Source organism: Lytechinus variegatus, chromosome 8 (genome assembly GCF_018143015.1).
Source record: "Lytechinus variegatus isolate NC3 chromosome 8, Lvar_3.0, whole genome shotgun sequence".
In the NCBI taxonomy this organism is placed as follows: Eukaryota; Metazoa; Echinodermata; class Echinoidea; order Temnopleuroida; family Toxopneustidae; genus Lytechinus; species Lytechinus variegatus.
In genome coordinates, this window is record NC_054747.1 from 31,180,450 (window position 1) to 31,207,029 (window position 26,580).

At 36.3% G+C, this 26,580-nt stretch overlaps 1 protein-coding gene across 3 annotated transcripts; it reads left to right on the forward strand.

Moving 5' to 3' along the window:
- The first annotated feature begins 5,618 nt into the window (after window positions 1-5,618).
- LOC121420340 (histone-lysine N-methyltransferase PRDM9-like) lies at window positions 5,619-26,552 on the forward strand. 3 transcript variants are annotated; one of them, XM_041614933.1, is made up of 6 exons: window positions 5,619-5,722; window positions 13,968-14,203; window positions 18,583-18,735; window positions 20,434-20,690; window positions 21,409-21,649; window positions 24,334-26,552. In XM_041614933.1, the coding sequence occupies exons 2-6, from the start codon at window positions 13,993-13,995 to the stop codon at window positions 25,584-25,586; spliced, it is 2,115 nt and encodes a 704-aa protein (XP_041470867.1). In that variant the 5' UTR covers window positions 5,619-5,722; window positions 13,968-13,992; the 3' UTR covers window positions 25,587-26,552. The 3 variants fall into 3 exon arrangements, with proteins under 3 accessions (XP_041470867.1, XP_041470866.1, XP_041470869.1); XM_041614932.1 differs by having other exon boundaries at window positions 13,982-14,203; XM_041614935.1 differs by having other exon boundaries at window positions 13,982-14,203; window positions 20,437-20,690.
- The last annotated feature ends 28 nt before the right edge of the window (window positions 26,553-26,580 follow it).

Below are 26,580 nucleotides of genomic sequence, written 5' to 3' on the forward strand. Positions count from 1 at the left end.
ACAACTGGTTATTAGACGTAATGGTAATAGACAAACTGGTGATTAGACGAAGTGATGATTGGACCAAATGGCTATTAGACCAAATGGTTGTTAGATGAAATGTTGATGGATGGAATGGCATTAGACTAAATGAAGGTAGACCATGTGGTAAGTGGACAAATTGGCAATTAAAACTCAGTAAAGCATGTTTTAATAGGGTCATTTCTTATTATTGCTTGGAAAAAGAACCGACATCAGAGTCTCGTAACACAAAGGTTAGCAATTTATCGTACTCTTGATTTTTACAATTGATTGTACATTGTAGTCAATGGAATCAGTCGTAGAAAATGTTCTACGATCATTGCTAAGCTTTGTGTTACAGGCCCCTGGCTGGAATGCCATGCTTGTCTTGTTGATTTTTCAGTAATAACACATTTTCTTCCAGAATCACTTAGCTTATTTTTTTTATACTGTATACAAACCCTTTGGATGTCATTTCATTTGATGTTGTTCAAGCTCATTATTAGATAAGTACCACAAGCATTTTATCTTTTCCTGTTTTGTACCTTACCTGCCTTCTTGCCTAATACCTCGGTTACATTTGCTCCATGGCGGCTATATGGCAAGTTGAAAACAGCCGTTTTATTCATTTTTATTCAAAGCACCTATATGTAGCTGGTACAAAAAATGTTAAAACAGCTGTTTTCGACCCACCGTGCGGCCACCATAGAGCAAATGTTGACCGAGGTATTACTTCCCCATATAAACCAAAGTTTGAGTGCAAAGGTTATGATCGCTTCTCATCCCTTGATTAACGTGTCAATTCATTTTACTATTTATACATCTTGAATTGCCAACTCATGCCATGTTATATTCACTACTAGTATTTAATTGTACAGTGATCGTAAGTGTGATGTATATACATGTACGGTGGCACAACATTTGCTCCTGCGACAATTGCCCCAGCAGGGAATAATTTCCCTGGTATTGCATCGCAATTTGCTCCACATTTTTGAAAGACTGCTGTGCATAAAGTCTTTTGTATAGCATATTTTACGTAGGACTGTACATTACTTAGTTGAGAGCTTTTCTCCTATGGCCAATAATGCTATTCAAATCTGTAAAGCAAAATTGTTCCCTGTCCAGGTTTAATTTTTTCTGAGATGCAGGTGAGGGTTTAGGGTAGGGTAAGGTTAGGGTATATTGTTAAACCCAGGGTTTAAGTTGGCCATTCGATTAGTGTGTGGAATTTAGAGTGGAGCATTTGTCGCCGGAGCAAATTACATGGAATCTACTTAATCTATTTAAAAATCATGTTTCATAATATAGGACAAGAAAAAAAAATCTTATACCTAAATGTGCATATTACTAGTATATGTTGCAAATGAAGGCTTGTAAAACTAAAGCCATGTTCAGACTGTTTTTTGTATACAAGTAACATGTTACACTCTAAAAACGAAGAGCTAATTTAGCTCTTAAAGAGCGTGTGTAGTGACTGCATTTCGGAGTGCTGATTTGTCTAATTCAAATTTGAACGAGAAAAATCAGCACTCCAAAGTGCAGTCACTATACATGCTCTTTAAGAGCTAAATTAACTCTTTGCTTTTTAGAGTATGATTGTGCCCCCCTCCCTTCTGCAACCGGGACCAATATCAAATTAATGTTGCTAATCAAAACACTTTGATATGTCATAACACATTCTTTTTGTGAATCCACATATACAGGTGTATTTGGTGTTGTGTTTACACTACAAGGTATATATTAACACCCCATGATGTGGTCTTATCGGCCACAGCACTGCCTGGGGAGCATTTTATCAACATTTTTGTCCGACAAGTTGTCAGATTTGACATCTTTCCTTGATTTTGATTGGCTGAGAATCACTGTTTCTATGGTATCCGTAAGATAAAACAGGACTTGTCGGAAAAAACGTCTGACAAGTCCTTTCATGAAACATTCCCCTGGTGTTGTGTTTAACACCAAATGTTTTACTGTGTATCAGTCATTTTGATCAAAACATTATTTTCTACTTCTGACAAAGTAATTCTTTTTCTCACTGTAAATTTCCGTGACCACAACACCTCAAATGCAAAATTTTCTTTTTTTAAAGTCATTTGTTGTGTCAGCAACAAAGAGTATCAAAATTTGATTACTTGAAGGGAAAGAAATTGTATGGACATCTCTGATCTTTCAGGCTTGTACTTGTAATAATTGTACACTGCAAGAACATTGGTGTTAATTTAACACCAACCTGGTATCTATATCAGTCCACACCAGAGAGGTGTTGAAACAACACCGGTTTTGGCATTATGCTAACACCAGTTATTAGTGTTAAACCAATATAGGTTTGATTCTTAACAGTTAACTAGTGTTGTTTCAACACCTTTCTGATGTGGACCGATATAGATACCAGACTGGCGTTAAATTTACACCAGCGTTTTTGCAGTGTAATAATCAGAAAAGCTAAGATACTTGATTGATGTACTTTGTAATAAACCAATACAAACAGTATATCGCTCTCTTCTTATTTTCACTTTTCAGATTGCTTATATATGTATTAATAATAATATGTCCATTTATATAGCGCAGTTACTATGTGCATATACTCAACTGCACTTTGATACTTGGTATCATATTATTACACCGGCTGTAGCTGAGCCGCCATATTAAAAGGTGCTAAAACATTCAAGGAAAAATCCTACCGGGTACCCATTCACCTCACCTGGGTCGAGTGCAGCACAATGTGGATAAATTTCTTGCTAAAGGAAATTACGCCATGGCTGGGATTCGAACCCACGACCCTTTGTTTCAAAGTCCGGAGACTAATCCACTGGGCCACAACGCTCCACAACAGTAACATTGCTTGTTAAAGGGAAATGAAACCTTTGGAACAAATAGGCTTGTGTAGAAATAGAAAAATCAAAGAATAAGAATAAAGAAAGTTTGAGAAAAATCGGACAAATAGTGAGAAAGTTATGAGCATTTGAATATTGCAATCACTAATGCTATGGTGATCCTCACAATGGCAGTGCGACAAGGATGTGTGATGTCACTGATGAACAACTTTCCCTTTGGTGGACTATAAAATACCCTCAAAATATCTCTTTTTGCTTTTTCTTATGATGATACAAAACTTTTTATCCATGATCTATTCTTAAAAAATATGTATTACATGCCCTCATGTAAACAGAACACATTATTTATGGATAGATGTGATAAAAGAGGCAATTCTAGTGATATATATACTAAAGTAATGGGAGAGTTGTTCACACGTGACATCACACATCTTTGTCGCATTGCCAATTTGCTATCTCCATAGCATTAGTGATCACAATATTCAAATGCTCATAACTTTCTTAATATTTGTCCGATTTTTCTCAAACTTTCGTTGATTTGTTTCTTTGATTTTTCTGTTTTCACACAATCTATCTTGTTCCAAAGGTTTCATTGTCCTTTAATGATGGATTTGATGAGTTATTCACACTGTAACTTAATGATTCTTTAGGGTTTGAATTTGATACCAATTAGACCAAGCCAGTGGAGTGAAATAGTTATGGAATGCCCCCTATGTAGTAGTAGTAGTTGTTGTTGTTGTATAGTAGTAGTAGTAGTAGTAGTAGTAGTAGCAGCAGTAGTAGCAGTAGTAGCAGTAGTAGTAGTAGTAGTAGTAGTAGTAGTAGTAGTAGTAGTAGTAGTAGTAGTAGTAGTAGTATATAGTAGTAGTAGTAGTAGTAGTAGTAGTAGTAGTAGTAGTAGTAGTGGTAGTGGTAGTAGTAGTAGTAGTAGTAGTACTGGTGGTGGTGGTGGTGGTAGTAGTAGTAGTAGTAGTAGTAATAGTAGTAGTAGTAGTAGTAGTAGTAGTAGTAGTAGTAGTAGTAGTAGTAGTAGTAGTAGTAGTAGTAGTAGTAGTAGTAGTAGTAGTAGTAGTAGTAGTAGTAGTAGTAGTAGTAGTAGTAGTAGTAGTAGTAGTAGTAGTAGTAGTAGTAGTAGTAGTAGTAGTAGTAGTAGTAGTAGTAGTAGTAGTAGTAGTAGTAGTAGTAGTAGTAGTAGTAGTAGTAGTAGTAGTAGTAGTAGTAGTAGTAGTAGTAGTAGTAGTAGTAGTAGTGGTGGTGGTGATGGTGGTAGATGATACATGTTCAATAATAGCCTGAATCTAAGCATTATTGTTTGGGCAGGGTCACATGAAGGAGTTGTACGTGATGATGATAACAGTAAGAATAATGATGATAATGATGATGATGTTTGTGGTGATGACAAAATTAACTTTGAAATTGAAATTTGAAAAATATACATATTTATTGAACATACCTTCCCCCTTTTTCAGGCCTACCTGAATTCTGATGGATCACTACATTTTTATACAACGTTGTTTACTAGTTAACAATTTGAATAAAAAAAGTTTAATTTTTAATATTGTTTCTTAAAATACTGTTTAACCAACTATTAAAGGATTAGAAAACAATTACGTGTCCAACTTTTAAACAGCATTTTACCCGGGTTAGGGTTTTAACTGTGTATGGGCTATCAAAATAAACAGATATTGCACATACACACCTTTCTACTTTTCTTTTAATACTTACAAAAATAATGTCCAAGATCACGGACCATTATCATTAAGAATATGACCCCAGAAAAGGGTGCTACATATATATATAAGCACTTGCCCGATTGCCCGGGGCAAGTAAAAGTTAGGATCGGGCAAGTGTTTTGAAGTAAAGACCAAAACTACTTGCCCGAATCAGGCAAGCGAAATTCTTTCAGTAGAATGACCAAAATAAGGGTCGTTATGATATTGACCCTAAATTTAGTCATGGCAGGCAAGATAAAATCAATTTGGAAAAAGAAATGCAATCAAAAGGTAGATCGGATCATGTCAAAAGAGAAAAGGTCAATGGTTTATAAAACTGCAAAACTTTTTTTAAAGAGGTAAAACTATTTTTTCAAGGATTTTTTCGGGCAAGTGAAATAGACTTTTGGGCAAGTATATTTCAACTATTTAAAAATTTACTTGCCTAACTGGGCAAGTGCTTTTAATAAGTTATGTAGCACCCTGCCGGAATATATGACACACTGCAATTAAGGGCATATGCTTACTAAACAATTTTACTTTCCTATCGATCAGATTTTTCATTCAATCGTATAGAGAAGTATTTGTTGCAGTGACGTGAAAAATTACCCTTCTGTGTGTGTATCATCTTGACTTTTTAACCCCTATAAAGCTCCCCAGATCGAGGCGTACGTAGTCCGAGGGCCTAACAAAAAGTTTTGATAGATAAGTAGCAAGCGATCGAGCCAAAGTTGTAACATCTTTATTACAAATCGAAATCCAATTTAGTGATAGATTTTGGCTAATTTTGAGAGAAAATATTATATTTCACTCCTCTCGATCTTTCCATCTTTTTTTTTCTTCTAGGATTTTTTTTTTAAATTAAGCCCCCCAAAAGGGGACTCCTTACTTGCGTCCCGACAATATGCATTACATATTCCGCTCAAATTATTTTGGATGCCTCTCGAAGGGGGGGGGGGGGCACGGTCCGGATGTGCCCCTATCTAAACCCACCACTGCCCCCATAAACTGACAAAATCTGTTTCTTGCTTGTTTATTGGTCCTTGGGTCTCTAGATTATTTCATTTTTTGTTTGAACTAATACAATACCACGAATTGGATCGCAGCGAGCCGACTCTCCTGAATTTTCGAGTTAATTTTTCAGGTTTTACTGTCGAAAGAACACCATTTTAGTCGGTATGATACTCTAAATATCTAGCTGTATTAATTTCCACGTATTTTTTAACAGTTAGGGCCTACTTTTCTTGTTGTTTTGTAGTTTTATGACGTGCGTTTTGTCTATTGTTCGTGTGTGTGATGACTGCACTGCGGAACTTGCAATCAAAGATGTGAGTGTCACTGCACTGCACTGTCACTGTCAGTGTCAATGAAGTGCCTGGCTGAGCTGAGTGAGTGAGTGTGATGTGAATAGCTGAGTCAAAAGTTCTCTCCTGGGTCAATCTCAAAAAAATGATACAATTCACAAAAACCGTGTCTCGACTATCTTATGACCGCTAGCTTCACAACCCTGAACATTTTCTACAAAATTTTTATCAAGAAAATGACAATAATAGACTAGTTTCACAAAGCATATGCGACCAGTGACTTATAAAGCTCTGATTTTATTACAAAAACCTTTTATTTTTGCTTTTTGTTAGAATAGACACTGTCTCGAGTCAGTTTTAGATTTTACTATCATTCTCTTTTATAAGTACTCTGTATTTCTTACCTACATTGATGTCTGGTGAGGGCAGCATGGTGTAAACGTCTGACATACTGCCCTTATCAGTAGAGGCGCACGGCCAATATGGGAGACTCTCTCCAATAGGGGAGACAATCTCCCACATTGGAGACTTGCTTTGCAAAAGGACAAAAGAAACAACACCAACAAAAGCATGATTTTTTCCACCCAAAATTTTGTCTCACTGAGGTCAGAAGCCCATTTGTTTTGTGTGTGATTGACAACAAAAATCCTTATCAAAACAAAAGTAGACGGTGAATTTTTAAAGTAGACGGTGAAAAGGGGTAATTTTTCATGAGGAATCTGCTTATCACATTCTTATTTGCCGCCAAGGTAATCCTTTTGCCGCAAATGTAAACAAAGGAAATTGGTCTCCAAAACTGGAGACTGTCTCTGAAATTGGATACCCAAATTCTTCACAAAAGTCTCTGATATTGGAGATAATCTCCCACATTGGAGACAGTCTCCAATATTGGCCATGCGCCTCTACTGCTTATCCTAGTATTTGATGATCACTTTGTGATTAATTTCACTTTTAACTTTGTCCCAAATTTATTTTAACCTCCGTAACGAATACTGCCACAAGTTTTTTCTCCCTTTCAAACTGAATTATATTACATGATAATGTGTCTGCAAGTAGAGTGATAATCAATAATAAATAATTGATAGGGAATTATCATATGTGTTTCCTGTTTTACACGAAAATAAAGGACTATTCTTACAAAATGAAATGTATGACAAAACAGATTTAACATCCGTAACGCACCTTGAGAAGATATGCACTTTAGCAGTTCTGTTGAGAATTCAGCATTATATAGAATAAGAGACACCTTTCATAATAAATACAGTTTGCAAAGTTAGGGCTGCTACATAAGGACCACGTTGGACCTTAAAGCATAAAGACATTAACTTCCGTAACGCATTAACTTCCGTAACATTTTTTCTCGAATATGCTACAAATTTGTGCTATAACGAATCACTCCGGATCATACAGATATAAATCATATAAGGTACCCTCCACCTACTCACCCATAAAAATGATAGCTATTCATCCTTGTAAAATTATTATTACACACCTTATTTTCGACATCACTTTGTAAAGAGGGAAAATTGCCAGCGAAAACAATTTCCCGCGAATTATATACGATATTTAATGCTTTTGGAATTTTAAATAATTCATACTACAAGTTTGGAATATTGGCATCTTCTTTAGAACTTAACAATTTTAACTTCCTTTGCTATATAAAGCGCATTAACTTCCGTAACAATTATTGTTACGGAAGTTAATACACTTCTTTGATGTACTTTGCTGAGATTGATAGTACGATTCTAGTTCCAGAACATGTGACATGGCTTTGTCTAATGCTGAAGTCGGCAGAAACGGTGGAAAGAAAGGGAATAAGGAGAAACAATAAAACTTTCATGGACAAGGAAACAGAACGGAAAACTATTTGCAATGACTCATGAGCAATGATGAGGAGGGTTATTTCACCGATCAAAAATGTGAGCGCAAAGCGCGAGCTAAAACTTGTATATAGTCTTACCTGAAAACTTGAGATTCTAAGCATTTTTTTGTAAAAATGATCAGGAGGATATCTGAATAAACTATTAATGTGAGTACAAAGTGCCAGCTGATTTTTTTTTAGTATTCCAACTCAAACCTTGACATTCTAAACAGTGTTTGTACCAATTACAAGGATGGGTATCTTAATTGATGCGACTGTAAATTTGTTAAGTTTTGATCTGAAAACAATCATTTTTGGACGTTTTAATTTGAGAACAAGATATATATCCAATAAACAATTATTGAAAAAGTAAAACGCGCGCTTTTTGAAGTTTAGAACCCAAAACGGGACATTCTATTAACTCTTTGCATGGATATGTCTTGCTAAGGAACTGATGCGCAGCGAGTGCAAAGCTGAAAATGTGTCATTCCAATATAAAATACAGGCATTTTAAGCACACTTTCAAATAAAGAGGATATAAATTGAATAAAAAAATAATTTCATGCAATAGAATACAAAAGAACAAGTGGGGTTACATGTATGTACACCATCAATCAACTCTTTTAATATTCATGAAGATATGCATAGACCAAACTGTTCCCCTAAAATAATGCAAATCTTTAAAATGGCATAACTTCGTTATTCCTTGTTCGATTTTGATCATATTTGCAGTATTTTATTTTTTCAGATTATTATCTGTTCAGAACATATTTTTTGAGCCTGGATGACCCCTTTAATGCGCATGAAAAGAGCTGAAATATTTGATATAGGTCTACCTACATGAAAACGTAGAAAGGGGTATTCAAACACTCAAGGTTTGTTGGAATTTATTAATGAAATACGTATTTCGATAATCAAACATTTTGGCTATTCATCATTTTTGTAAATCATTTTTGTAACAGGATGCGTAATTGGGTATCTCAATGAAACAAAATAATGAAACGAAAATCGCGATTAGATCATATAGATTCCATTAATAATTTATGTATTTCTGATATTTTAGCCTCTTGTTTCATTCACGTCACTTTATTATTATTCGTTTCCCCATGTCCTTTTAAACGTTTTTTTTCTCTCTCTCTATCTTTTTGGCTATTGGCAAGCGGCGGGATTCCTCGTAACCCAGAGAACTCATCCTGGTTACGGGACTACGATTTTTATATTTTGTTTATTGCCAGAAACTTTTAAGATGAACTGCAATTCTGTGGCCCTGTTATTCGGTTTTCTCATTCCAACTTTGAACAAGAACGACAATAAAATTACAGTTTCCGTTTCATGTTATGTTTTCACATTTTTAGGGGGTGGCAAATTAAGCTATGCGCGCCACATTTATCTTTATTTAAGGTAATACGAACACCTGAATATGGATTTTCCTAAGCTAACAATAAATATTGCAATTTGTAACTTGATTTAACTTCCGTAACGAAGATTGACAAGGGTAAAGGCCACTCGATGATTTGATGGTAAAGTATCTTGGGATTCCCAGAATTGGTCATGCATTTCTTAGGATCTTGCTTAGGATTACTTGAGGCCAGAAACTTCTAAGATGAACTACAATTCTGTGGCCCGGTTATTCGGTTTTCTCATTTTAACTGTGACCAAGAACGACAACAAAAATGACAGTTGTCCGTTTCCTGTTCTATTTTTAACATTTTTTATTTGGGGGGGGGTGGGAAAATTAAGAAATGCGTTCCACATTAATCTTTAAAAAAATGATATACGAATACCTTGATATGGATGTTCCTAAGCTAACAAAATAAGTATTGCAACTTGTAACTTAATTTTAACTTCCGTAACGAAGATTGACAGAGTTAAATGCCATCGAGAGAATTTAATGGTAGACTATCTTTGGATTCCCAGCATTGGTCATGCATTGCTTAGGATCTCAGGTTATGGATGAAACTTATTTTAAGGTTCACTCATTCAAATTATGAACATTATACTGAACGAAAGATGTGCAATGATTTTTATGGTACTTTTTGTTATATGTTATTTGGTAAAATCCTAGTTCTGAAAAACAATATTGAATATTTTTCCATCTTTCAAACATTTTGGCTTCAGAAATAAAATTGTTGATACCACACTGAAACTAAATTGTGTGCATTTCAATTCCAATCATATCAAAAGTGATTTAATCGAGTAACATAAGTGGGCAATGCTAACGATTAACCTCCGTAACGTTGATATACAGTGCTCGAGTTAATCCGGTCAGTACTTCAAATTGACGCAACAGCGACTTGCCCCTTTTCTGTTTCCACTTTCTCATACATTGTACTTTCACAATATGCACCTTTCAACCCATTCTGTAGACTTCATTTTTACGATTTTTCCCCCCATCAATTGGTGCATTTTTCTGAGAATGACCCTCCTACTACCCCGTTTTGATCGGCCATTTTTGTTATGAATCGTAACAAAGTGGCCGATCGAGACTGGGCTAGAACAAGGAGAGAACTTTTCGTGGTTTTTTTGAGGTTCCAGTTTGTGCCCAGATGTCAGGAAACTGCCACTCGTTAGACCTTCATCCATATAATCATGGTAAGTGCTTGATTTCTGTTTTAACTATTTATTCGGAGAATTATTTTGACCATACTTCACGCTAGTCAGGTGAGTATGGTCAACACGTAAGGTCCTGAGCGAGTTCCCTTGGTTAGAACTGAACTTAAGACAGTCAAAGACACAATTATGTCTCATAATCATAATTTATGATTATATTGACAAGTCACAATGGATTTTTTTAGTAGGCCTAGCTCATTATAAAATAATGTGGCCTTGCTGAAACTCGTTTTGCTTAAGAAGACACTGAGTGAATATGTGAAGTTATCAAGTTAATCCTAAAAAAAAGGCCACCGCACACCTTACGAGTGTTCGCGATCCGATTTTGGAACAAATGGCATTTTGCTCATGTTCTGAAAATATATCATTTTATTTGAGGTTAATATTAATTGAAAGAATACTAGTATGGTGAGACTACCACATATTGACCTCCTCTTTTGAAACCGACCACCTGGCGCGCGTTAAAATTATTGCGTAACGATACGCGCAGGAGAGTAGGCGCAGTGTCCATAGAAATGGAATCGATTTTACGAGAAAAAAAAGCAACAAAAAGTAAAAATTTAGTAGAATTCAAAACCGTATTGACCAGACCTAAACCCCGCTGAAAAAAATAAGAAATCCGATAGGAAACGGTTTTAGAACAAATATCCGTCGTCAATCTTGAATTCATGTGCCGGAGCTTGCAGTGGAAGTAGTGAGACAATCATTTAGCATGTTGACATCATAGAACTGATTTGGAAGAGTAAAAATCAAGAATCGGCTGTAAACTTAGTATACCAGGGTTGGTCGGTTTCAAAAGATGGGTGCAAATGAGCAAATGTAAAATCGTCGTATTCGTTGTTCGTCGATATATACGCGGATAAAATCGGAGTCGCCGAGCGAAATATGGAAATCTGATCTGCTCAATTTTCTGCACAAATGAGACGAAAACTGGGTAAAATTGATGAATATTTTCGCAGATACGATGCTTAGAAGATTAGGTGGTCGATAAGGGGTACTTCCAACCATACCGGTATAACCATTTTGGAAGATTGCAAGCCTTTATTTTGGAGTAAAAGCCAAATTAGTTTCAAATCGTAGCCAATCATACGACTGCTATGACATCATTAGGACTGGATATTTGCTTTTATTCTAAGGATGATAGCATTGTCACAGATCTATATGAACATAGGGATTTGTACGATGATATCGAACATTACTTTTTATAGTAAGATATGACAAGTCTCAATATTAGCATCATATTCTACTACGTTTAATTCCAAAATTGAGTCGCAGACCAATCGTAAGGTGTGCTGCCGCCTTTAACTTCATGTCTTCACTCAGCATCTATGGGGAAAGGGGTGCTGAGTACTGACACCATTAAATTAGAGAGGTGCACAGCCAATAATAGTAGGAGTGGGCTATAAATGGGTGATTTTTCGTTTTACTGCGGGAACAGTTTTTTTGTGTTCCTTTTACCATATCTCAACATGAAATGACAATATTTTTTTCTTAGGTCCGAGAAAAAAGTGCGCTGGGCTAAAATCCAAAATGGCCGCCAAAACCCCCCCAAAATCACAGTTTTGGCCACAACTTATAAAAAATATTTGGTGGTCTTTTTCTCTGGTTTTGGTGTCTATTCATGTTTTGGGGGCAGGCAATTTGTTTTTCCTATAATTGGTACTTTTAAACCATTATTTGTAACGTTAAAACTTAAGTATACCTTAATTTTCCAATTTTTATAGCCTTTTTTCAGTCAAAAAGTAGGTTTTATCGTCCTGGGGTTCTTGGATATAAGATGGTTCGAGGTCAAGAATAGCAAGCAGCTTCATAGAGCTATATTGCTTTTATTCCTCGGACCCGAGACAAAAAATATTGTCATTTCATGTTGAGATACATTACAAGGAATAAAAAAAAAACTGTTGTCATATTGAAATTACCAAAAAAAGTATTTTTGCCCCATGTATAGCCCACTCCTGATGATAGGAGACTATCTTACGTTAGACAGCTGGCAGCAGTCTGTTTCGAGGAGTTTTTTAACATTTTTTTTTTCATTTCTCCTCGTACACAGATGGCTCGCGATTGTGCAGCCACCATTAGGGGATTAACAATACAAAATCTCCCCCCCATCGATTTTTGTCTTTATTTCATTAAAATATATAAAAAGAACTGGACCAAAATCAAGACTACTATTCAGTTTTGGCCTGAAGTGCATCAAAACGGGAAAAAAATTAACCTAAAAGAAAAAAACACAGCGACTTACTTCGGCTGTCATGCAACTCCCACTCACTGGTTTATCCGAACTTATAATACCTAAAGATATGGTTATTGAGTCCCTGTACAGATCGAGTTAGAACTTCAGTCTCTGTATTTGGTGAGTGAAGCCAACAGAGATCAGTGGAACAACTAATATAACAGAGACCAAAGCTTTTGGTCTAGTCTTATGTGTGGGAGATCTGAGAATATCGCCAATATCACAGAATTTTGTATAAAAAAATGCTCTCCAAAAGGGAAAGCTCTAGACAGTCTCCAGTTTGGGAGATAATTTTTCTTTGTTTACATAAAATTTATTGCAAAAGGAATACTTTGGAGGAAAATAGGAATGTGAAAAGCAGATTCCTCATGAAAAATTGTCCCTTTTCACCGTTAAACTTAAAGAGACGTTCTATTTTTGTTTACATAATAAAGGACAAGTCCATGGAAAGTTGATTTGTATTACAAGAGAAAAATCCAATGAGCAAAGCACTGAAAATTTCATCAACATTGGATGTAAAATAAGAAGTTATGACACTTTAAAGTTTTGCCTAACTTCACAAAAACAGCACATCCTGGTCGTTATGCAAATGAGGTGATAGATGATGTCATCCACTCACTATTTCTTTTGTAGTTTATTGTATGAAATACGAAACATTCTAATTTTAGTCCTCGTTGTCAGATGAAACAATTCCCTACTGAACATGTGGAATTAGCATTACTACGAGGTACTATATAGTTCAGCCAAGATGGCCCTTGTTGTCAAATCTGTAAAATATGAAATAATTCATAATTAAAAACAATAAAAACGAAAGAATTTGTGGACATCATCTCAACTGTCTCCTTTGCATGTCACTGAGTTATGCATAACTATTTTGTAAAAAAATAAGCAAAACTTTGAAAAGTCATCCGATTTTGATGAAATTTTCAGCATTATGCTAGTTTGATTTTTCTCTATTTTTAAATCAAGATTTTTCTGGGATGGGCTTGACCTTTAGTAAAGGATGTTTTGTCGTCCATACACAATACAATGGGCTGACTTCAGTGAGATAAAATTTTGGGTGGAAATGTTGTTTCATTTATCCTCTTGGAAATTATATGCACATCAAGTCTCCAATTGTTACTCCAGGGGAGTGTTTCATGAAAGGACTTGTCGGATGTTTTATCCGACAAGTCCCATTTTATCTGACAGTTACCATAGTAACAGTGCCTCACAGCCAATCAGAGTCAGAGAAAGATGTCAGATCTGACAACTTGTCGGACTAAAATGTTGATGAAACACTCCCCAGGTTGCTCTTACGAGTCAGTCCACCTAAAGTCTAGATGGAATAATCATAAAGAGTTTGGTTGTGACATTCTTTTTCAATTTCTGCAATGCAAGACAGCAGTTCGACCATATTCTTTATATCTACAGTACTGTACACACAGCTTCTTGAACCATGGATGGTAATTTCCCACCGGGTTTCTACTGCCCAGGAGCAAACCAACAGGAAGAACATTCCCAGCAACATGTTGCTACCTACCCAATGGATCTGCCATACCACCCAACCTCACAACATCAACCTGAGTTTGCCGTAGATCAACCTCTTCGACCATTCCCTGCTCCACACACTGGCCCTGGGCTTTCAATGTTGACCTCGATATATCATGGTAACGAGGACTTCATTTATATTTTCTTTGTGTTTTTCATTTATTGTTGATAGATTAAACCCATCATTAAAAAATTAATGATGTTCATGATTATCCAGGGCACTTTCATTCACATTCATAATATGAACCACATTGTAGCAGAAATAATGTTTGCTGTTGAACAATTGTGGCTTAATTGTACATGTACGTTCTCATTTGTGAAGTAAATTTCCGAACAAAGTATTAAATCAATCTATATTTTAAGAGTAAGAAGGTGTAATCAATAATTCAAAATTTTTGAAGTGATGCTGCTAAATAAACCAAAAACAAACTTCCCATGTTTTATCATCTGCCCAATGCATTCTTCATTGGAATTGGTTTTGAATTTTCATAATTTTAGGGTAACTTCATACAATGAATGCTTCTTATTAAGTTATAAAGAAATGTTTTTTCAGGGCTTGAATTAATCCAAGGCCATCCAAGGCCATGGCCTTAGATGCCCTCAGAAATGGCCTTGATGCCCTTTCAAATATTTGTAGACTTAAGGCCAAAATAACTGCCCTTTTTTTGCTGTGGCCTTGAAGCCCTGCGGTAATCCAGTGCATGTGCCCCATTGAAAAGTGCATTTATTATTGATGCCCTTTTTTTGGTGGCCTTGGATGTCCCATAAAGTGAAAACTGCCTGCCCTTTCCCTTAAGTGCCCTTTTAAAAATGGCCTTGCCCCTTTAAATTCTTAATTCGAGCCCTGTTTTTTATTTCATATCACAGGAATCTAATCAATTAGTCAGGCAGCATATGTCATCTACTTCGAAAAATTGGCTAAGTCTGATTTTTCACTTTTATGTGATTGGTGACATCATAAGGAACAACTTCCAACTTGGTGACAAATTTCTAATGGTCATCTTGACCATGTGAGGGGTCAAAATTGGGTCAATAGGGGTCAATTTTTGGAATTGCCCCGATTGTGTTGAGTCATACATCAAATTGTTTGTCTGGTTATACTGAACAAAAAAGTGTACACAACCATATACTCTTGACCTCCCATTAAAAAGTTATGCCCGGAAATGTCAAGAGGTCAACAAACTTTTGTTACATTGTATATTATATGGCAAATTACACTGAAGGTGATAAAAAGCTAATATTTTCTTTTTTTTCTGTTTTGCATGTGTGTACTTTTTCATTTTTTATTTTAATAAGTTCATCTTCAGAAGTCGTTATCCAGAAGATATTAAGGGTCAAGACAAGGTCAGGGAAAGGTCAAGAGGTCAACAAACTTTCATTGGTAGCCAAAATACACTATAAAAGCGGTTTGAATTTAGAAGTAGGTTCTTCATTTTGAAAAGTCTCTAAGAAGACATTATCCATTAGATAAAAAGGGGGTAAAATGTGCTCATTTAGGAACAAAATAGATACATGTAAACAGTGATAGACATCGAATAGTTTGAGAGTGGTATCATGGTTTATTGCAGGAACACCTTAAAACGACTTGACAAAACCTATAAAACTCGTATCATCTTCATGACATTATAAGTGCAACCAGCTCTTTTCGAGTTACTTGATTTAGGACCTCAATTCAAGTTCTTTTTATTTCCAATTTACCGGTCTTTGATATGTAAAAAAACATTTCATCCATTTGCTTTGTACAGAATATTTTAATCACAGAAAATATTGTAATGTACTGGGGTATATGTGTAATACTATGCTAATAAACACATCGATTGATCAGTGCTCCCAACTCCAAAGAAAGATGCCCAACATCTTATTTGACTTAACTTACGAATAAGATAGTGAGGTTAGGATTGAGGATGATATGATAAGTTGGGCTCCAATTGTTCCTTGATTAATTGGAACGAGTGACAGTTATATTATTTTGAACAAAGAGGCAACGTTTTTCAGGCATGCTCATTGTAGTCGTTAGTGTCCATTATGCTGATGTGATATATTCTGACCATTTCTGGAGCCAAAAAGGACTGCACAATATTTCTGATTGACACGGCTTTTAGGCCTACTATTTTATCAAGTGTTTATCAAGTTTTTTTTCCAGAGCAAACAACGTGAATCTAAACTTAAAGGGAAGGTTAACCCTGAAGAAAATTTTGTTGCAAAAATAGCAGAAAAAATATTGGTGAAGGTTTGAGGAAAATCCGTTAAAGAGTAAGAAAGTTATAAGAGTTCAAAGTTTTGGATTTGTGATGTCATAAACGAGCAGCTGCCCTATGTGTTATGTAATATAAAATGTATGAATTTCAAATTTTTGCATGGTTCCTGATGACTTAATTTTGTTTTCTATTCATGATTGGGTGTGAAATGATTTGTCTATTGATATACAAAAGGTACAGTGAAAACCATTTTCAATTTTCTTAGAAAATGACATTTCATTGATTTTTTACCATTCGCTATGTAGGAATGCTGCTCGCATATGACGTCACAAATCAAATAATTGAAATTCTAATAACTTTTTAATTATTTGATGAATTTTTCTCAAACCTTCGGCAATATTTTTATTATTTTTTCTGCTATTTTTACAATAAAGTTTTTGTCAGGGTGAACTTTCCCTTTAATACCTGTTCTCACAATAGTGATATGCATACATGCTGATTGTTCTTTTGTCGTTTTTTTTCTCCTACTTTGTGAACTACCTGGATGTTGCCAGAAATAATAATCACATCAAATTTCATTGAAGTAAACCACGGCCATGCCGCAGCGGGCGGAGGTGGCAGCGGCCCCCAGAAATTGTGAAAACTTGCATTTTTTTTTTACTGAAAGATACATAATAATTGACCAAAAGTATGCACGAAATCTATAAATTTCTCTTTACAATATGCAAAAGCGGCCCCGATGATTAGCTCAGAACAGCACAACACCAGAATTGTGTAGTCCTTCTTGGCTCCAGAGATCGAGTAATGGTCAGAATATATCACATCAGCATAATTGACATACACTTCTACAATACGCATGCCTGCATGATGTTGCCTCTTTGTCAGAAATAATATAACCGTCACACATTTTGAATTAATTAAGGAGCAATTGGAGCCCAACTTATAATATCATCCTCAATCCAAACCTCATATTATTCTTAAGTTAATCCAAATGAAATGTTATGCATCTTTCTTAGGAGCTGGGGCACTGGTCAATCGATGTTTATTCTATTAACATAGTATTACACTTATACCCTACTACAATACAATAATTTCTGTTGATTGAAATATTCTGACAAAGCAATGAAGGAAATGTTTCTTTACATATCAAAGACTAAATTGAAAATGAATTGAACTTAAATTGATTTCCTTAAAAAAGAAACTCGGAAAGAGCTGGTTGCACTTATTACATCATGAAGATGATAAGATTTTAAGGGCATAAGGGTTTGTCAAGTTGTTTCAAGGTATTCCTGCAATACCATGATACCACACTAAACGCATTCGACGTCTATCTCTGTTAATCTATTTTGTTCCTAAATAAGCATCTTAATTTATTTAATGTTATAGATACAGACTTTTCAAAATAAAGAACCCATAAAAAATGAGACTTCTACGATTCTAGTCGCTTTTAGTGTATTTTAGCTACATGTTAACCTTTTGACCTTTCCCTGACCTTGTCTTGACCCTAATATCTTCTGGATAAGGACCTCTGAAGGTGAACTTATTAAAATCGAAAATTAAAAAAGTACAAACATGAAAAAGAAAAGAAAGAACCCCCCGGAAAATAGCTTTCTTAACACCTTCAGTGTAATTTGCCATATATACAATGTAACGAAAGTTCGTTGACCTTTTGCTATTTCCGGTCATAACTTTTTTACGGGAGGTCAAGAGTATATGATTGTGTACACTTTTTTGTTCAGTATAACCAGACAAACAATTTGATGTATAACTCGACACAATCGGGGCAATTCCAAAAATTGACCCCATTTTGACCCCTCACATGGTCAAGATGACCATTAGAAATTTGTCACCAAGTTGAAAGTTGATCCTTGTGATGTCACCAATCACATAAAAGTGAAAAATCAGACTTAGCCAATTTGTCGAAGTAGCCGGTAAATCATGACATATGCTGCCTGACTAAATGTATTTTTGGATAAGTATTGGCAGGATAAGTGGGTGCATCGTGGTCTAGTGGTTCTGACTCTCGCCTTTTAAACAGAGGGTTGTGGGTTTGAATCGTAGCCATGGCTTGTTTTCCTTCAGCAAGAAAGTTATCCTTAGTTTGCTGCACTCAACCCAGGTGAGGTGAATGGGTACCCGGCAGGATTATTCCTTGAATGCACTGAGCGCCAGTGATGGTAGCTCGAGCTCAAACCGGGGTAATAATAGCAGCGCTTTGGATCCTCAGGCAAATGCGCTTTATAAATCCAGCTACTATTATTATTGTTATTATTGTATTTGATATTTTTCTCTGTGAACAGATTCAAATACAGTGCCTCAGAATGCAAGTACTGGTAGCATGCAGGAAGTTCATAACGAACTGCCACCCAGAGGTCAAAAGGTCAAATCAACAGCTCAATCAGCAATGTATGCCCCACTTCTTGCTAGAGCTCTTCAAGGAAACGTAACACAAGGTAAAGACTTGCAGAGGAAGTTAAAGGTCAAGTCCACCCCAGAAAAATGTTGATTTGAATGAATAGAGGAAAATCACACAAGCATGACACTGAAAATTTCATCAGAATCGGATGTAAAATAAAGTTTAAAGTTTTGCCTATTTTCACAACACAGTGTAATATGCACAATTCAGTGATATGTAAATGTGAGAGTCAATGATGTCCGGCACTCACTATTTCTTTGTGTTTTATTGTTTGAATTATACAATAAAATACAACACATGTTCAGGGAGGAATAAAACTTTGTTTCACAGAACAATGAGAAGAAAAGTTAAATATTCCATATAATAAAATACAAAAGAAATAGTGAGTGGATTACATCATTAATCTACTCATTTGCATACCAACCAGGATATGCAAATAATTATTTTGTGAAATTTAGAGAAACTTTGAAATGTCAAAACTTTTTTATTTTATGTATGATTTTGATGACATTTTCAGTGCTATGCTTGTTGAATTTTTTTTTTATTCATTTCAACTTTCATTAGGGGTAGACTTGACATTTAAGTAATTTTTTCAAGAATTCAACAATATGTATTGATCAGGAATGATATAAAATCAAACATTTGAACCTGTCAGGATCAAACCTTGGTTTTTGTTTACCTATAGATTTGGTCACCAATCACCCCAAATCACATAAACAACCTCACATACCCCAAGCAGCTGTGATGTATAGTCAAAGCACACATAAGTAATTGCACTGCACAACGATCATTCCGGTGTAGGCCTAAAGTTGTTTATTACTACTATTATATATCATTTCGTATCCAAATCAGATTTCTTTCAATGAAAATTTCAGCAATCATTGCAACATAATTTCACATATAAATGATGTTGACTTTCAAATGATATAACAAATTTTAACTTTGATTTTATCTGTTGAGAATTTCAGTTTTGGAATGGGAAAAAAAAATCAGTAAGGGAAGGGGGATATAATAATTTGTCAGGACAATATTAAGGGTTAAATAAAAGAACTTCCCTGATTAATCATGGATGCAGTCCATATGATGTCATTGAAAACGGCGACAAGTTGATTGAAATAACTGATATCTGTTGACCTTCAAGACCAATGACGTAGAATGACGGATGTCGATGATATCGAAGATCTACAAAGTCTGTTGAAGAATGGCATCACCAAAGTCTAGGTGCTTTCGACCTGTCGCATGACATCGAGAAGAACTTAAGAAGAAATCAAGGTTGAATACTCGGGAATGATATATCATCTTGGTTCAAGGCTGACAATAATTGAAGGCTTATTTGTGTATTTTTTTCTCTCCATATTGGATATTTACCAACCTTTTGGACTTCTGTTTGTTTTTTATTTAAATTATTAAAATGTATTTGCAAATAAGTTTTAGTTTTGCTTTGGCAAAACAGAAAATTGAACACCTGATTTGCTTTTTCTGGTTTTTCATTTTTGCTTTGAGAAAATCAGAAAATTTAAGACTGCCCTCTATGTTAATTTTTTGCAAGCTAGTGAGAGGAGCTCAAATTATAGCCAGTCAAAAGGGGGAAAGAGCAGACAAAGAAGAAAAAAGAGAAGAACAGGAACAGAAGGAGAAGGGAATATGAAGAAAAGAACTGACAAGACCAAAAAAAGCCTCCAGTTAATTTCAACATCACTCATGGTTTGCACTCTTCTTTTCTTTACTATTAAAGCAGTTGAAACACCCAATGCACCACCAGCTCCTTCTAAGAAAGTCAAGTTGAAGAAGCAGAGTAAGGCAGAAGGGCCACAAGTGGAATCGTCATCAACCCCAGAACTACCGCAGAGTCTCATGTTTAAATGTTCACCTGAAGGTTGGGTTGAGGGCGTCCTTGCCAAGGGGAGGCTTGAGAAGGGTTCTGAATTCGGACCGTACACAGGATCGTTGATGAGTGAAGAGCAAGGATTGATGAAGGAATCAACATGGGAGGTGATTATGGAGAGCCTTGGCTCCTTATGAGATAAATGTTTAGTTTTTATGGAGATAATGGCCCGAATTCATAAAGGTGGTTTTGATAAAAAAAACCACGGTTGAATCCATGGTTTATGCAGCTTTCCTGTATGAATTACGCTTCATTTAGCGCGTATCGGGCGCATGTATAAAGATGTTCAATGCTAATGCGTGCTATTGTCACAGTGCGCCAAATTGATGCCTGTTACCATGGTTAGATACACTATTTTATTCATGAGTCCACTGTCCACCTTTGTGAATTCGGGCCAATATGTGCTAATTGGACATATCCAGGACTCACCAACACAGCTGGGAGGAGGAAGAGGGCAGTGCTATACAACAAATTACCCAAAACAGTGGGCGAGTGGTCTTGGGCAGCTGACAAGACAGATGAAAGTCTGCGGTGTAATCCACGGCCACGGCACGTGTGTCCATGAGCAAGGCATTTATTCAGCAGTGCTCTTTTATCCTTTATTCAAGTAAATAGGAATGCTATACGCATTATTGGTAAGCCTGCACTGAAATTAGCAATCACCACACAGCCTGTTATACCAGTAACTACCAAAAAATGCCAATAAAGCCAGAAAGACCTTTTTTTGTGTTCATAATTTATCTCCTTTATGTCCATAATTTGTATTCTCACAGTAATATGATTTAAATCATATCTCTATTGCTGCTTTCTATTTTTCTTTACAAGGTTTGCGTTTCTGGTCAAGTATTCTTCTACCTGGATGGACACAACACCTGGATGTCTCAAGTGAGATGTGCACAGAGCGAAGAAGAACAGAACATGGAAGCCTATCAATTCTATGGTGAAATCTACTTCAAAAGCACAAAGGTCATTGAACCAGGAAGTGAACTAAAAGTCTTCTACAGCCCAGAGTATGCCAAGCGTGTAGGAGTGGATACTAAATTGAATGAACTCGGACTCAACAAGGGTACGTTAAAATACATTCGCAGGGATACCATTTTCCGGACTCAGTGTGAATTCAGTTTTTCCAGCATATATTTGGCTGCAGAAAATGCCTTTATACGTAGGAAAATGGTCGTGGGTTTGAATTCTAACCATGGCGTGTTTTCCTTCAGGAAGAAATTTATCCGCACTGTGCTGCACTCGACCCAGGTGAGGTAAATGGGTACCCGGCAGGATTAATTCCTTGCATGCACTGAGTGCCGGTGATAGTAGCTCGAGCTAAAGCCGGGGTAATAATAGTAGCGCTTTGTATCCTCAGGCAAAAGGTGCTTTATAAATGAAGCTATTATTATGATTATATATTTCAAGTCTCTTTACTGAATGCTTGAGCAATTAATATTTTGTCAATGATAAAGTTACAGTGTGTAGTCATGAGAAAAACTGATAATGAACAAAAAAAATTAACATATGGATGAATTAGGGTGAAAATACCGTGTGTTGTATGGGACTCAGAAATGTCCCGTATGACACATGATATTTTCATTCCTGATTCCCCCATGGACAGCATATTTTTGTTGCATGCCGTGTTTTACATGTCACTTCAGTAGTTCTTTATTATTACCACAAAACAAATTGAAGTTCCTCGTTTGTTTGGACAGCTGGTTGAAAAGTGTGAAAATGGCTGATTTTTATAGCATGGAATCGCCCCTTATTAGATTATTTTCAGACTTTTTTATCCAACCTTTAATCTGAGAGATATCTTCACTTTCAGAGTAATGCAAATCAGGGTCTCATCTGACAAAGGGTTGCAATTGATCCAATCAACCACAACTATGGAAAGCCAGCAATGTCAACAACTAAAATGCATGTTTATTTTTTTTAAATCTAGATACATGTATAATGTATATTCATACATCAACGATTTCTTGACAATTTAGTGTGCTCTTATTTTAAAACGAAAAGTCATTGCCAACATTTCCTGGAGGAAGAATTATGACATTGTTGGATTTCCATATATTTAAGTATGATCGGATTAATCATTACTCTTTGTTAGACGGGACCCTCTTGTCGTAGCTCATCTGGCCTGAAGGGTCAGAGAAGCTTATGCCAAGGCATGATGTCTGATCTGTTCGTAATTTCAAAATGCTTATTTTTCGCCATCTCTTGTCTGATTTCATTTCTGTTTGCTTTGTTATAATGATAATGATATGCAACATGGCACTAGATGAGGGATACAAAACTCCACAGAAACTCATTAAATGTGCTAATTTACACAGATTTATTACAGGCTATTCCTCAATTTATGTTACCGGTACGATGTATTTCAATTCACTAGTGTCAACTGGGCTCTGAGATTAAAAATGATGTTAATTTCTTTGCCAGATGCCAGGAGAGCACCAATTTATGTTCAATTATGTGCTTTTCCAAAGTGAATAATGTAATCAAGTTATTAAAATTGTAAAAGCCAAAGGGCAATCATATTAAGAATGATAACGGACCAAATACTAAGCCTTGAGAAACTATCCTTTTTGTCTCACCTGCATAGCAGAGTGAGACTATAGGCGCCGCTTTTTTGACGGCGACGGCGGCGGCGGTGGCGGCGGCGGCGGCGTCAACATCAAATCTTAACCTGAGGTTAAGTTTTTGAAATGACATCATAACTTAGAAAGTATATGGACCTAGTTCATGAAACTTGGCCATAAGGTTTGATAATCAAGTATTACTGAACATCCTATTAGAGTTTCATGTCACATGACCAAGGTCAAAGGTCATTTAGGGTCAATGAACTTAGACCATGTTGGAGGAATCAACATCGAAATCTTAACCTGAGGTTAAGTTTTTGAAATGTCATCATAACTTAGAAAATATATGGACCTAGTTCATGAAACTTGGACATAAGGTTAATCAAGTATCACTGAACATCCTGCATGAGTTTCACATCACATGACCAAGGTCAAAGGTCATTTAGGGTCAATGAACTTTGGCCGAATTGGGGATATCTGTTGAATTACCATCATAACTTTGAAAGTTTATTGATCTAGTTCATTAAACTTGGACATTAGAGTAATCAAGTATCACTGAACATCCTGTGCGCGTTTCAGGTCACATGACCAAGGTCAAAGGTCAATGAACTTTGGCCGAATTGGGTTATCTGTTGAATTACCATCATAACTTTGAAAGTTTATGGATCTGATTCATGAAACTTGTACATAAGAGTAATCAAGTATCACTGAACATCCTGTGCGAGTTTCAGGTCACATGATCAAGGTCAAAGGTCATGTAAGGTCAATCAACTTTGGCCATGTTGGGTTTTTTTGTTGAATAACCATCATATCTCTGTAAGTTTATTGGTCTAGTTCATAAAAAGTGGACATAAGAGTAACCATGTATCACTAAACATCTTGTGCGAGTTAGAGTAGTTTTCAAAGTCAGCACTGCTGCTATATTGAACTGCGTGATGCAGGTGAGACGGCCAGAGGCATTCCACTTGTTTAATATCTGTGTGATTATGTTCCAAACCCACTGTGAAGAGTGCTTCCAGCAGAATGATAGATAGAAGAGAGAGTGAGAAAAGAAACAGTCAAGAATATGAATTAATAAGCATTAAATATGGACATGTTCGGGTAACATTGAAGTACACTATGTCAAGATTACTTTAAAGATCACACTTTAAAGATGATGATTCCTTTTTACTCATTTATGTTTCAGATGCACAGAAATTTCAATGCAACTTATGCAAGGATTCGTTCACATCGGCCAAACTAGTCCTTAGACACATGCGATATGAACACGCCCGTGTACCAAGAGTAGAACTGTTCCCTGTAGTAATTTGGAAAAAGAGGAAGCACAAGCCATCCGAACCTCGGACCAAATTCCGAAAAGAGTCAACAGTCCATAATGCTAGCAAGGAGGTGGGAGATGCTGAATTCAGTTGTGGAACGTGTGAGAAGTCTTTTTCAAACATCGTCAAGCTCAGGGAGCACGAGTCATTTCACAAAATTAACGAGGGTCACGTGTGTACCGTTTGTGACAAGAAGGAAACCAATTTCTGGACGCTTGCGAAACACATGAAGATGCATGAAAAGGAGGGGGTGAAGTTCAAGTGCAAAGAATGTCATAAAAGTTACAACAGGAAGTATGAACTGCAGCTGCACATGAGTGACATCCATGGTCATTACTGTCGCATCTGTTTGGACAAGCTGACGCCTTGTGAGAAACACAAGAAAACACAGCAAGCTTCAACCAAAAACGGACCACAAGCAGAAAAGACAATAGTAGTGTCTTCGACCCCTGAAGAACCCAAAGATATGCTTGGTAAAACTCCCAATTACTATGAGCGTCGTTTCAAGTGTAGGTATTGTCCAAATCGTTTCCAGAACCGTTATTGTGTCAAGCAACATGAGAGGGAGCACCACACAGGCGATCACTTCTTCAAGTGCCCTCATTGTGAAAAGGTTTTTGCTCGGGAGCACCGGCTTATAGATCACATGCGATACCATGAGGAGAATCGTATGTATCGCTGCACTCTCTGTCCCAGAACCTTCGCATCGGAGAGCGCCCTCAACAACCACCAAGGTGAACATAATGGATTGAAACCATTCAAGTGTGAAATCTGTGGCCGTGGATTCCGACAAAAGGGTGTTTATCGCGCTCACAAGCGCCGCATGCACCAGGAGAATCCTTTGCGTTTCTTTTGCTCCGTATGCAACAAAGGATTTTCAAACAAAGGGAATTTCAACATTCACGAACGTCGCCATAAAGGCATCCGCCCGTTTGCCTGCCTAGAATGTGGGAAGAGTTTCACAGCAAAGCATTGCCTCAACACTCACATAAAGGCATTGCATACAGACGAGAAAGCCTTTTCTTGTGACATCTGTGGAAAGACTTTCTCGTTAAATCAGAACTATACATATCACATGATGCAACATAAAGAACGGGGGGATGTAAGCAGTGCAAAATAATAGATACATACAGGCCCCAATTCTGAAATCCAGGGACACGTCTTACAAAGAGTAATGATTGATCCAATCATGGACCTATAAGAACTGGACAATCATCGGTTAGTAAATGAATTCACAAACATGTGACTCTCATTGTCATCTGAATAACACTCTCTTCGTATTTATCTACTGTGATCCCATCATGGTCACCGTCAATTAGGCCATGAGTTATCAAAAGCTTTCTGTGATTAGACATTAATGTTGCACAAATTGTATGCGCAAAAGATAACAAATCACTAAAATCCTGGAAAATCAGTGTTCAGTTCTGGTTTGCAAAGAGTAATCTTAGCTGTGTGTTTTTTATTTGAGAAAATTTATGCGATTATTTGTAATTCATAATACCATTTTTAAACATTTCCTCATGATATTCCAGAGAAACACGGCACATAGCTTGTAGGGGACGTGTCTCTCTCGTTATTAATGTCATTATTAATGTGCAGATGCGTGCAAATCGATAATTATAAACTTTATATCACCAAAATCATCTTCTCAATTTTGCTGCTTCAAATCTGAAGCACGATGATTGAAAGGAACATTTTGATAAAGGACATCAGCCAACAAACGCCAAGAGGAGGAAAAGGTTTCCGTTGTTAAAGATCAGATACGCCTTGGTAGCCGCTATTGTCCTAACACCTGTATATTCTCATTAGCCAGGATACAGCGACTATGATTGCAGCAGATGAACATTAGTCATCCTTTCTTATAGGTTCATGATCCAATCTACAGGAAATTTGCAATCCTAAGCAAAGAGAAGCCTACTGAACATTCAAGAAAACAATGGATGTGTATACATCATATCTATAAAAAATTTGAACAAACATTAGGTGTTGACGTTGCTGGCTTTCCATAGTTGTGGTTGATTGGATCAATCGTAGCTCTTTGTGAGACGGGGCCCAGTTTAACGTAGACCGTGGTCTCGCTTTGTCCGAAAATTATTGGAATCCCAAATTGTCAA